The 13,932-nt window shown below is 44.2% G+C and overlaps 1 protein-coding gene across 1 annotated transcript; it reads left to right on the plus strand.

Moving 5' to 3' along the window:
- The first annotated feature begins 1,004 nt into the window (after window positions 1-1,004).
- Window positions 1,005-9,580, plus strand: PRSS23 (serine protease 23). The gene is made up of 2 exons (XM_071733269.1): window positions 1,005-1,304; window positions 6,416-9,580. The coding sequence occupies exon 2, from the start codon at window positions 6,429-6,431 to the stop codon at window positions 7,545-7,547; it is 1,119 nt and encodes a 372-aa protein (XP_071589370.1). The 5' UTR covers window positions 1,005-1,304; window positions 6,416-6,428; the 3' UTR covers window positions 7,548-9,580.
- The last annotated feature ends 4,352 nt before the right edge of the window (window positions 9,581-13,932 follow it).

The raw sequence follows: 13,932 nt of genomic DNA on the forward strand, positions 1-13,932 counted from the left end.
TCAAACTAGATATAAGGAAGAAAATTTGTACCATGAGGGTAGTGAAACACTGGCACAGGTTGCTCTTAGGGGTGGTTTCCATCTCTGGAAACATTCAAGGTCATGTTGGATGGGGCTGTGAGCAACCTGGTCTAGTGAAAGATGTCCCTGCTTGCTACAGAGAGGTTGGGCTAGATGATCAAGGTCCTTTCCAACCCAAATCATTCTATGATTCTACAACTCTATGAAATTATGTGTAAGAATGTAATGTCCTGTAACATCTCAGCTCCTCATGTAGCCCCTCTGCATGGGGCAGAGCTTTTGCTATGCTTCAAACTCTCCTGGCCCTTTGTGAGGGCAGCAGTGGGTTGAAGAGGTCAGCAGAAGGCAGCAAATAAGTTAATTCCTGTGAAATTTATATTTCCTTTCTGGGGTAATGGTGATCAGCTGGGAATTTTGGCAAAACTTTTTGTGGATTTTTCTTGCAGAGTTAAAACACATTGCAGGATTTTTGCCTTCTTGGCTCTGGCTTCCTCTTTTCTTGCCAGATGTCATTATTAGGATTCAAGAAGGATGAGTAATTAAAATCCATGCAAAGAATGTGTCTGACAATTAAATTCAAATATCTGCCTGATGAGGCAACTTAGGTGTCAGACTGCAGAGCTCCTGCAGCTGATGCCCTGTGATGGAAGGAAGGGACCCCAGGCACTCACTCCATGTCTAGGGACCCTCCAAGAAGGATCCTGCCACTCTGAGGACCAACACGTCGGGGACAAAGACACAGAGGTTCTACCAATGCACCCCAAAATCTCCCTTTGTGGAGGCCTGGGGTGAGGGGTTGCTGGCCCCTGAGCTGCCCGCAGTACCCGGACAAATAAAAACAAAAGGACGAAGAAAAAAATATATATAGTTTTCCTCAGGAAACAAATAATTAGCCGTATAAGAGGGGGAGAAAAAGGGTGACGCCCTGCAGGGTGCACTGGGACGCTGGCCTGTGGGGGAAGGCCTGCGGGCAGGGACATCCTCGGGGTCGGCCCCGGCCTCGTCCGGCGCGGTGGGACGGGCAGAGGGCGCCGGTACCGCCGGGAGCGCTGCGGGGCCGAGCGGGGCCGCTGGAATCGGGCGGCGGCGGCGGGAGCCACCTGCGGGAGGCGCCGCTCCGCCCCGCGCCGCTCCGCCCCGCTCCGAGCGCGCCTCTGAGGGACGGCGCCCGGCGGGAGGGAGCGGGGAGGTGGCCCCCAGCCCCGCGGAGGCGGCGGGAGTGATGGGACCGGCTCCGCCACCTGCCTGACGGCTCCCGGAGAAGCCGCCGCCGCGGGGAGCTGGTAGGTAGCGGGTCCCGCTGGCCGGGAGGGTGCCGCGGGCTGCGGGTCACCCCGGGGGGACAAAGGGGCGGCGGGGAGGATGGCGAGGGCCCCGCTCGCCCCTCGGTGCCCCCGGGATAGCGCCTCACCTGCGGCGGGTGCGGAGCCGAGGGGAGCCCGGCACGGCGGGGCTCCGGACGTCCTTCCCGGGTGCTGCGGGAGCCGCCGTCCCGGCTCGGGGCGAGCCCTCCCCTCAGGGCTTAATTTTTAACCCCGCTCGCAAAAGCGGGAGCGCAGCCGACACCGCCTCTCCGGCAGCGGGCAGACAAAAGGGATAACGCGGCTTTTCCCTGCCGGTCCCCGCGGCGGGTCCGCTCCGCCGGGGCGGCAAGGAGCGCAGAGCCCTGGTGTCGGTGACTAAACTTTGAAGGGGCGCCTGGTGTGGAAACGGCTGGTAAAAAATATCGTCTTTTCTGCGTTTCACACTCGGGAGGTGTCAGAAGTAGCTCTCCGGTTAAGCTACCACGGTCCCGGAGTTCGATTCGTCACCGTGGCTGAGAACAGCAGTACTTTGGGTTTATAAGACACGTATTACGAGATCTCTCCAGCCAAACGTTGGCCCGAAAGGCAGTTGTGCTGCCTCCTGCCCCCAGCCAGGTCCAGGGGGCGGTGAGGGACGCGCTTGCGGGGCTGCCCGGTGCTGTGCATCGCTCGCCCAGGTGGTTCTGCAGCCCTGGGGATGTTGTCCTTGCTCACAGCCGTGTCATTCCATTTGACCATCACCTCCTGCCTGACGCTGTTTGCTCTTGTACAGTGGAACCAAAGCTGCTTTAACATGCGGGGACAGAGAAAAAGAAAAGAGGGCAAAAGGAGGCAGCAAAATTATTCTATAGGAATTGGACTAAGTGGTAAACACATAATATGATCCCTTCCCTCTGTGTGTGTGTGCATGTGACTGACACACATGTCAAAATACCTGCTGGGCCCATTGTATATGTTAACAGACACCCTTGGCCTGCCAGTATCAAAGTTTGTTTTAGGTTTTCTAAGACATCTTTTAAAGCCATTAGTCTAGCAGGTTTGGCAGTGTGACTCCCACACCAACCTCAGCATCACAGGCAAGCTAATAGAGATGTCAGATTTTAATGGCAGTAAAGCTTCTGTAATTCTTAAAGTGAGACTCAGTCATTTTTGCTGTGTTTTAACAAGTTCTGTGACTAAGAAAAGCAGCCAGTGGTATTTTTGGCACAGCACTGTGCTTTAGTTCACCTTTATAATTTGGTTTGAGGCAGGTTTTTCTCTCTTGCTTTCTTGGTTTTCTTTATTTCTTTTGACATGTTAATCATTCTGGCTTCCAGCACTGTGGAAAAACTTTCTTCATTTCAAACTGTAATGGAGACTGTTTGCTTCATGGACTTTCATACTCTTGTGTTCCAAGATTTATTGTTTTTTAACCATCTATTAGAAGAACCACCCCTGAAGTAGTGAACTCTTCCAGAAAAATTACTTGCTTATTAGAAAATGATTCATGTCTGTCCTGAACAAGGCAGTTCTCTGTCACCAACATCTATCTCAAGGCATGAATGCCCATAGCAGGCAGCAAAGTCCATATGTAAAGTGTTTTAGCAGTGTGGGGAGCCCCGGGGTAGCTGTCACTGTTTCCATTCTCTAAACAATTTTAATGCCATTAGCAAGTGTGATTATGTACAAACCGCTTTCTAGGGGGTTCCTAGGCTGGATATCAGAGCAGAGCTTTGTACTGAGTCAAAGGGTGGATTGAGTTTATGACACAGTTTAAATGGAAACAGAGGAGCAGCACTACAGTAGAGCAGCACGTTGTAATTCATTCAGTAATGTTTTGTAATAGCTGTTTAGGGAAGTGCTCAGTTCTTAACAGTTTCTTCCATTTGAGAACATCTTTCAGGGTCACCCATGAGTAAGTAGCTGAATGCAGAGATTGTTAACCCTGGGTTTTTTTGGGTTTTTTTCTTTTTCATCTTTCTGGTTTTGGTTTAAATGAAAAAGGAAGAGAGAAAAGAAAATGAAAGAAGAGTCTAACTGGTAGGTCTCTTTAAATTTAGATGACTTTTTAAATGCCTTCATTTTTTCTGCTACCCTTTTTATTTTTAAAGATGAGAGATCTACACAGAGAGAGATCCTATGCTCTGATTTGACATCTTGTTATCAATAAGACATATTTATTCTATTTATTGCAGCACAGAACTTATTTAGTACCAGTTATGTCTCCAGATGAGGTATAATTGTGAAGAGTTCTGTAAGTGGCTTGGTTTGTGAGCACTTTTTAGGTTCTATGGTCAGGTATAAACTCACAGTTGTACTTTATTGTTAGGCTCTAGTAACTTTTTAGATAATAGAAAATTTCTATTATTGGTGAAAAGGCTTTTTATGCCCTATAGCTGCAATGCGATCATAGAAAAGATGCAGCAGGGAGGGGATGTGGGAAGGCTTGCTCAGAGCCTGGGAGCTCTGGGAGCTTAGCAGAGCACAGCAGAGACACAGATTCCATCTTCTGAGGCGTTTTTGGAGACCAACTTGAGTCTTATCTCCTGCCTTGTTCTCTTCATTGGGCTGCTGCCCTCTACTGCCTAAAACTGCCCTGGGAAGCGCTGGCGTTGCTGCGGTGATGATGTCGGGGAGATGAGGGGAGGGGAGGCTGCAGGGAGAGAGAATTTCTTTTCTTAGCTCGGGTGATGATCTCGGAGGAAGCAAAGTTGTTGTTGGGCACACAATCCCTTCGTCGGGTCACTGACAGGCACGAGGGAAACTTCTTGCTTGTGCAACAAGCAGGAAAACACCAGCAACAACTGATGAGACACTTCTAATTTTTGCCTGCCAGCTAAATAAACCAACCACAGGCCAGCATTGGCTCAGTTTGCACAAATGATTTTTAGATCCAAGAAGTGTCTTGAGAAGTGCAACTAAGACAGGCATTCCACCTATCAGGAGAGCTTCAAATGTAATTTGTGGGAATAACTCTGGTGTGAAGCAGATGAGAGCTGACCACTTTTAAATACATGCTCTTAATAATGAGATCAGCTACCTGATATACAGCACAACTGAGTTTATTTGTTCTCAGTTTCTTACTGGGAGACCAGTAAACATTTCTGTGTACAGCCCACCGGTCAAAAGTAAGACAGTTAACAGCCAAATTAGGCTAATGTATATTTTTTTGTGGTGATGGAGTGGTATAATTTGTCCCCATTACCTCTTTTTCTGTTTTCCTAATCACTTATACAAGTATATTTGACATACAGTGTGTGTTACCTGGGACACACCACTGTACCAAGGTGAGACTATCTCATTTGATAGCATGCAAAACCCAGCCACATCTATGCTGTGAAAGGAGCCAAAGGAGCTGATGGTTTTCCTTGAATACTTAAGCAAGTATTTTCCAGTTTTGAGACATACAAATTCATGTAGTTTATGTATGCAAATTTATGTAGCTTCATGTTTAAAATGCCCTGTTTTTTCCAGCATGACTTACCTATTAGATATAAACCAAGACATTCTCTAGAACTTAGTCCTCATAGAAAAAAAATGCATCCCTTTAAAGTGTCCTATTTGTTAGGGGAAAAAATAGCAACACAATGTCTGGTCACTTCTAGAAGAGTCAGTACCTGCCTTTGTGGGTATCAGTAGCATCAGCTCTGTTCATATGTCTGGGTTTTTTTGGAATGGAAATGTTTCAATATCTTATATTAGTCAATTATATTCTGAACACTGGGTGCTCTATCTATAACCTCCATTCCCAAATAGGATGCTACCAACTACAAAAGAATCCAGGCCCAGGGCACCTTTGGACTTTAGTGGTCTGTAGCTTCTGAAGTCTCTTTTTGGTGAAGCTTAAGGGATGGAGGATTCCTACAAAAAGCATTGGAGAGAAGGATTTTTTTTTCTTTTCTTTTTTTTTTTTTAATCTTTTTTTCCCCTTTTTTCCTTTTTTTTTTTTTTTTTTTTTTTTTTTTTTTCTTTTTTATTTTATTCTTAGATAGCTGTGGTCATCTCCTTCTTTGATTTACTCATCTGAGGTATTTCAGGAATGATCCTGCAGTTGTGATCAGTGTAACCTCAGCAGGGTTTTAAATATGTGTAAGCTCAACATAATAGTGAAGTTTTGTTTGAATAAGCTTTGTAGGAGGGAGATCCTGCCTGCCTTCCTGCCCAGGGTGCAGTGCCTCCTGCAGAGATTCAGCTGTATGGCTAATTTTCAAATAAACTGAAGTTACACATTTTCTTGACACAGTGCTAGTGCATGCTGTTCACTGTAGTCTGAGGCACTCTGCCTGTGGTTCATAAACACATTTACAGTCCCATTTGCCTCCCTGTGCTCAGAGGGGAGTTGGTTTGCATTTCTAATTAATTGAGTTTATAAAGAAATGAGCCAGTATGTTAACTGAATATTCCCTCCAGATTTGTAAACTTAACTTCATTTGCTGCCCTCGTGTAACCGTATCAGCCTTTTCTCATGTAAGCCCAGGGGTGAGCCAATGCTACATGGAGCAGAAACCTTCCTCTGGTGTGTGAGTTTAAGGGGAAGTCATCTCTCTTGCAGTCATGTTCTGCAGCCCACCTCCTGTTCAGGTTGCCTTCTTTGTCCACCCGCCTGCTCCTACCATCAGCTTGATGTCTCTGGCCGAGAGAGCAGATGCTGTGGGGTGATTTAAGGACCTCTCTCAAGGTGGAGTCAGAGGGCTCGTGGGAGCTTTCAAAAGATGCTGCAAGCTACCTGAAATAAGACACATTTACTCTTTGCAGGAGCTGTGATTTCTGAATGCAGGAATGTGCTCAGTCTCAATTGTCTTTGCACCATGTGAAGACAAATCCCCTATCTTCCCACTGGTGTCAAGTGGGAGTTGGTGGCTCAGAACATCAAAGGGTTAAATATTTTGTGTTTCAGTGTTGGCCTGAGACAGTTATTTTAGGATACTTCTTAAGGTATTAGTTTAATGCTGAGAAGCCTGAAGAACTTAATGATAGTTGGCTCCATTCAAATCGCTTGACCCTTATTATGTTATTATATTATTCTTGCTTAGCAAGCTGTTACTTAGCAGGGCAGGTTAATCTTGCAACATGTTTGGGTGAGTAACTGGACTTCCTTTTATTTTCCACAGACCGGCATTCAGAATGGCAGGCTTGTCCACTTTAATCCTTCTTTTGTGTGCTGCTAAAGATGTGGTGCCCTCCAGTTCTCACTGGAAGCCAACTTGGCCATCTTACAGAGTTCCAGTTATCCTGCCACAGTCTACCCTTAACTTGGACAAACCACAGTTTGATGCTGAAGCCAGACTGGAAGTAGTGTCTCCCTGTGGTCCAGCATGCCACAAAAGTTCTCCACTGCCAACTTATGAAGAAGTGAAGAACTACTTGTCCTATGAAACCTTGTATGCTAATGGTAGCCTCACTGAAACTGAAGTGGGCATATATATTCTGAGCAGCAGTGGTGGTGGGTCTCAAGGCAAATCTCGAACTAAGAGGCAGATCTATGGCTATGACAGCAGGTTTAGCATTTTTGGGAAAGACTTCTTGTTGAATTACCCATTCTCCACATCGGTGAAGCTATCTACAGGTTGCACAGGGACGCTTGTGGCTGAAAAACATGTTCTTACTGCTGCTCATTGCATCCACGATGGCAAGAGTTATGTCAAAGGAGCTCAGAAACTGCGGGTGGGGTTCCTAAAGCCCAAACTGAAAGATGGCAGCAAAGGGGCCAATATCACCAACTCAGCAATGCCTGAGAAAATGAAATTCCAGTGGATCCGAGTGAAACGGACACACGTTCCCAAGGGATGGATCAAGGGCAATGCCAATGACATTGGTATGGATTATGACTACGCCCTGCTGGAGTTGAAGAAGCCTCATAAAAGAAAGTTTATGAAGATAGGTGTGAGCCCACCAGCAAGGAACTTGCCTGGAGGGAGGATTCACTTCTCTGGCTATGACAATGACCGTCCAGGAAACCTGGTTTACCGTTTCTGTGATGTCAAAGATGAAACATATGACCTCTTGTACCAGCAGTGCGATGCCCAGCCGGGCGCGAGTGGATCTGGGGTGTATGTGAGGATGTGGAAGAGGCAGGATAACAAATGGGAGCGTAAAATTATTGGAATATTTTCAGGCCATCAGTGGGTGGACATGAATGGCACCCCACAGGATTTCAATGTAGCTGTACGCATCACACCCCTCAAATATGCACAGATCTGTTACTGGATCAAGGGCAACTACCTTGACTGCAGGGAAGGATAAAGACAATGCAACTCCTTGAAAGCACTTAATGACTGCATTTAATTACTCATCTGGGGAAAGGGGAGATTTCTGCTGCAAATGTGTGTGATACAATCTTGTAACAACGGGATGTGATCTATAGCTGTTCAGGCAAGCCACCCGGTTCTTGGGACAGGGGCTGTAGGGTGCTGTCATTGCAGCTCAAAACTGGGGAGAAAGGAACGTCTGCTGGGTGGGGAAGGAGCAGGTGGACTTGCTGAATTTGCAGCTGAGCAACTGAAGAATAATTAGGGGCAGATCAGTAAACAGTATGAAATCAGAACTGTCTCCAGAGAATCTTGTAAAAGGGACACTGTTGACTATATCATGCCTACAATGTTTGTTTTAATAAATCCTAGGATTAGTAGAAATGCTTTGATCTGAACTTTTAAAAGAAAATATTTCTATGCTGGTGGGATCTGAAGAGGGGCATTTGATGGTGTTTGCAACCCAAACATTGCAGCTTTGTGTTCCTGCATGAGAAAGGGAGTGTGAAAAGGGCAAGGCATGAGCTGTGGGAGATGACTGCCACACAAATTGCGTGGAGGGTAAATAACTGCATAACACTTGTAACCTTCTTTTGGCCTGAGTGATTTCAGACTTTATCAGTAACATAGTTAAGAAAAAAGCTTTTTTGAGTAAACAGACCTTGATGTTGCAAGGACTTGACTGTGAAGAAGATGTTGGTCATATGAGCAATGCCATTGCATCCTGCTCTGGGAAACACAAATCACACATGGGCTTCAATCTTTACAGCAGCTGGGGCATTGCTTTACACCTACCTGGAAGGATCCCTATGAACATGCTATTACAAAAATCATATGGGAGCAGAGACTTCTTTTCTTTAGAACTTCTTAACAAAATCTTGTGTCAGCAACTCAGCTTTTCAGAATGCAAGCCTGTCTTTAGTCTTGCTGGCCACCTGAATTGCTGCCTGCAGAGCAGGACAAGGGTTTTACTGAGCTCCCCCCATTTCACTGAAGATCCGTGCTGTTCTACCTAAAAATACCCCGGGTGGGGGGGACCATGGATTTATAAGTGTCTCTCTGTCATATCCCTTTGACAGTTTAATTTGTATGGCACCTTGACTTCCATTTCTTCTGTTGTTTGGGTCAGGAATCCTCATCCCCATCAAATTGTTGAGTTACAAATGATTGTTGGCAAATGCACAATTCAGTGACTCTGCAGCTGGAATAGAGCCACATTATAGGATGTAATCTGAATTTGCTATGATGTGGTGCTCTGCTGTCTCTTACAGATAATGGTGACTTACTTTTTTACCAGAGCAGAATTGAATATTAAAACAAGAACTGTCTTTCATAGGTAAAATCAGTGCAGCCAAATACTTGTAGCTCAGCAAACAGCATTGGGAAGCCAATGTGGTTTGTACAATGTTTCTCGGGTGGATTTTGCCACTGTATTGCAGTAGTATGGTTAAGTAAGTGCTGACATGCCAATGTTATTCTTTTAAATAGGATGACAGACACTGGCTCCCGTTCCAGTTTCTCTTCCATCCACCTCTCCCTGTCTCCTGAAGCTCACCAAGTTGCCCATGGCTCTTGTTGTTGTAGGGCAAAAGCCAGTCCCTGGTGTGAAATGGCAAAGCTGGGAAGGATTGAATTTAAGCAGAGCTTCCCTGTGCTATACAAGGAAAACATTAATTCAGCTATGACTTTCTTACACTCTACTAATTACTATGGCATTTGTAAACATATGCCTGATGGTGCTTTATATTTGTGATGGCTTTAGCTCTAGTTTGGAAAAACATTTTTTGCTAGAGCTGCCTATGATTATTATTTTTGTAGGTGCAGCATACAAAAACGTGGACCCTCGTGGGCTTTTGGTGCACTCAGATACAAGCAGTTACTAATGCTTTGAAATATGAATAATCACCATATGTATCTGATGGTCTTTTTCTGCCTTTTTATTTTAATTTCCTTTACTTTATGGCTGTTATCTGGAGCACTTTTGTTTGAATGTATCACAGTGAATAAAGAAAAGTTATGGAATTTCAATGCAGACATTCTTGTATTTGTACTATACTTGGGTTGCACTTTTTAATCTCATTTCAGTTACTTATTTGGAAGGACATTCAGATACAGAACAGTTTTATTAATATGTGATGCTGTTTATTATCCTTCAATTTTCTTTTATCCCCATCTGTTATAGAAGTATTTTTTTTTCTTTTCAGTAGGCTTAATTACTTTGTGTCTTTGGAGAGTAATGATCAATCTTAACTTTTATAATATTGTTGCAGTTCCAAAGTCAGTCATGAGCTCAGATTAGTTAAAGCTGAAAATAACCTATTAGACTAGAGAGTCACATTTTTTATATTAACTTTTATCCTTTGACTTTAGGGTCTAAAAAACTATGGAGGAATTTGAACCAGTCAGTCTAAGGTATTAGATTAGGTCTATCTTCTTTTTCTTTTAGTTCATCCAGTTAGAAAAGCATTCATCTGAAGTCAGCAGTGAGACCCTCAGGTGTCTGAGGAGCACTGGAGTGCCAAACTGTCCCACTTTTGATTTGGGAATTGCTGTCCTTTCCTGACTTCTGGATATGCATGCTCCAGAGCACCCATCCTGGCTTATGGGGCATATTTCCCATCTACTGGTTCTGTGTTCTCCACTGCTTCAGACTGAAATCTTTTGGTCTCTTGAGTGCCTGGCAGAATGGAGTTGTGCAGAAGGCTAACAAGCTTAAGTAATGTGAGCAAGTTTGTTTTTTTTTTAAAAAAAAGATATGCAGCAAATTGAGTGTAATCAGAGGTGAGAGAGTCTCTTCCTACTGTACATCCTATGCAAACATTCCAGATTGGTTTTGGAAAGAAAAGGAAATCTCAGATAACATGGGCAGAATTGTTATGTTAGAGCTCCTCAACAATGTTTCACCTGGGCCCCCCTCGGTGGCTGATGCTCTAAACGGGGCTTTTATAACCACACCTTTAAATTGTCAGAAAGGTGCAGCCAACAGTCATCAAAGAAACAGTCACTGAACTATAGAGGAATGACACTGGAAATGTTACTGTCCAGCTGATCATGACTGCAAGTAACCTGGAGAATGAATCAGGTGCCTTGTTATTCTTGCACCTTAAGGCAAGGCAGCAGGGGTATAGAGGGGCTGTTTGCCCATGAAAAGATTTAAATCTTTTTCTTCTGCATCTTCAGGAGTCTGACATATGAATAATTCTAGTTAATGTTATGTTACTCCCTCGGACAACAGTGCAGGAGATGGAAACTGAAGTCTCAAGGAAGCATAGCCTAGCTTTTCCAGTGAACTTAGCCTACTGAAAAGACTGTGGAGTATCATGAAGTTTCTTTCTCAGAGGAAAGGTATTTTCCTTGCATCTGTAATTGTTTTGCAACCGAATTCCCAGGCCTGCCTGTTTAGAGGGCAGCCCTCGTCTTAAAGTTGCACGCTGAACTCCAAGCAAGTATAATACATGCTTGAAATTCTTTTCCGTGTTTCCACTTAATCTGCCATTTGTTAGTGGGTTTTGGTAGAGTGCCAACACAGTATGCACAGGCCTTGAGAAGAGAAGCTTTCAAAGAGTGAATAAAGTCTGATGGGTGGGTAAAAACTTCCTTGTTTTTCTGGAGAAAAAAAAGGAAGCATGGATAGAGCAGAGCAGCAAAGAGTGAACTGGCAGGGTCATATGTGTCACAGGACAAGGTTCCTTGTGAGCTGGTTGCTGTGTAGACCTGCACACGTTTGGGTGTGCATGTGTGTAGGGTTTTATGAGTAATATTGTTCTTTCCCATTCCCTCTTCCACTAGATACAGAAGGAGGGGAAATAAATTACGCTGGATGTGTAAATAGCAAATCTGAGGTCACTCTGTAGACACACAGGAAGAGCATAAATCAGTAACATTAGAATTAGGAACTGGATATTTTCCACCTAGATGATGTTTTTTCTCACATGGTGATTCTTAGGTTGCAGGTGCATTTCTTCTGCTGTTAAGAGGGTCTGGGATTCTATAGGTAAATGATTAAACAAGAGAAGAGAAATGCCTTAGCATGTCACAAGCACTATCAGCAACATTGATGATTTCCAGAATAAATTATCTGTGAGGCTTTGTGTGTGGATTGATTTTGAATTAAATGAGAATAGGTTGAGTCAGGAAAGCAAGCTCATACTGTTTTTTATCTGAAGATCTCCAACAGTAATAAAGTGATTGTGGAGCAAGGGGAGACAATGAATGTTCATCTCAAAACATTTGATGGACATTATTTTTTTTACAATAAATTCTCTTTAAAAATTAATTATGCATAAGCAGCGATCTACAAGAAGTTAAAGACTTCTACTACTTCACCAAGCAAATCATCATGATATAAAATGCTGCATTTATATTAAATATTCTCAAATGCACTTGTTTCAGCTTGGGATGTCACAGTTCATGTTGATTTGATGAAGAGTGTTTTTCTGGCAAGCCTGGACAACTCCAATACAAAGAGTGTGTCCATGAAACATTGACATATGATGGGAGTATGAAGATATTTTGCTCTTATTGCAGTGACAGCAGTAATAAGATGTAATGAATTTTTCCAGCTTATCCCAAACAATTTCTTGTAACTATTTTATGCTACATTATCATAGATTTGGTGATTTTCCACAGGTTGCATACACAAAGAAGCTAATTTAACAATGATTTAGATTTGTTTTTACACCCCCTTTTTTGCTATAGGCAGGTCAGAAGAGGACAAAAACATTCACATTTGCAAAAGTTCATCAAAGGCTTGTCAGAAGTTCCACTTCTGAGCTGAAGCTGAATTGTATTTGTCATAATACAGAAGGTGTAGCCTTAAATGAGGGAGCTGAGTTTAAACCTGAGCTGAACAGTTCTTTTTTGGCATTTTCCCACTGTTTTCTTTCTGCTTTTTCTGTTCCTACAACTTGCAAAAGAAAATTTCCCGTGATGAAAAAAAAAAAAAAATCTTTAAAAACGAGAGAACAAGATACACTTCAGAAAACCTAGTCAGCTGGTATGTTTGTGCTTTTCTGCTGCAAAGAGGGTGGCTACTCAATGGCTTGGCTGTTCTGATCATTCTGGGACAGGCGGGTGGCACTTGCTCTTGTTTTGACTGAAAATTCCCATCTGGGTCAAAGAAGCCTTTTTGATAAAAACTTACTTGAAATCAGGATGTTTAAAGAAAGCTTCAGTTTCTGTGAATTGCTATAAAAGTTTATTTTTCTAATGACTTCCCAGTCAAACCTTGCTTCGGTTATCTTTTCCTGTGCTGGTACTTTGGTCCCCATGGGAAGAGGCATGGTGTCACCTCCTGGAAGATCCCATTATGGCTTCTCTCCAAAATTGCCTTGTCCAAAAGTCATGTTTTGCCTGAATTTATTGCAGTTTTATTCATTCTGAGTGAGGCAGAGAGGGGCTCACTTCATGGCTGGCAGGGAAAGGAGTGTGTGAGGAGCTCCGCACCACTGCAGCATGGGGTCAGCTGCCCGAGGGACCCGAGGCTGCAGGAGCAGGTGGAGTGACAGGGGTTTTCTGGCCTCTGCTGTTTCACAAAAGCTTCACTCAGCAAAGAAGCGTGGGGCGGAAGAAAATGTCACACTGGGCTTCATCCTGCACCCACCAAAATCTGCTATTGTGTCGGGTGGGAGCAGGATCCGTGCGCCAAGGGATCTGCCACGCGGCTTAAATGTCACCAGTCGTGTGGGAGCACTTCTCTCCAGCCAACCCCTCTGAGGGATCATTGTGGGCAGTGAAAGGGCAGGAAAGACGTTTCCAGAGCGTGTGGGTGGTGGAAAAGCAACCCTTCATGCTGGGAATACATCAGATGTGTGGGTAACTATGAAACATCCTCTCCATGGAGTAAAGGGTTAGGCTGGGTGGGCTCTGCAGGTGGAAGGAGATCAGCTTTGCTCAGCAGGGCTGCTCCCCAGGCTCAGAGCTGGCTGCTGGATGAACCACATGATGCCTTCCACCTGCCTCCTGCAGGTAATTATTTAATAGGAAGAAGAAATTGAGAGAAAAGAGATGTGTTCAGTTCTCAGTACCAATAAAATAACTGTTTATAAATGGGTACCCGGAAATGCCTGTATTTTTAGGGAGTATCTCTGGCCACTGCTGTTGTTGCCAGAGCTAAAAAGCTTCACTGCCTGGGCTGGACCCGAGTTTGTGGGTACTGTGGAGACCTCGGCTCTAGAAATTTACATTTCCCAGGCCTCACCATAAAAACAGACTTTCTGTCTCCTCATTTCCAACAGACCTCATTCAGGAAACACAATCCCCTTTTAAGTACATGATCTTAAGCTTTGTATAATGAAATATCTTTAGGGTATTTCTCAGTAATCGGCTCCCTCAGTTCTTCCTGTGAGACATTCTGCTGCTCTTCCCAGCTGTGTGTCATC

Source organism: Heliangelus exortis, chromosome 1 (genome assembly GCF_036169615.1).
Source record: "Heliangelus exortis chromosome 1, bHelExo1.hap1, whole genome shotgun sequence".
NCBI lineage: Eukaryota > Metazoa > Chordata > Aves > Apodiformes > Trochilidae > Heliangelus > Heliangelus exortis.

Bases quoted from the DNA above. Each gene is read 5' to 3' on its own strand.
- PRSS23 (XM_071733269.1), top strand. From the start codon at position 6,429: ATGGCAGGCTTGTCCACTTTAATCCTTCTTTTGTGTGCTGCTAAAGAT.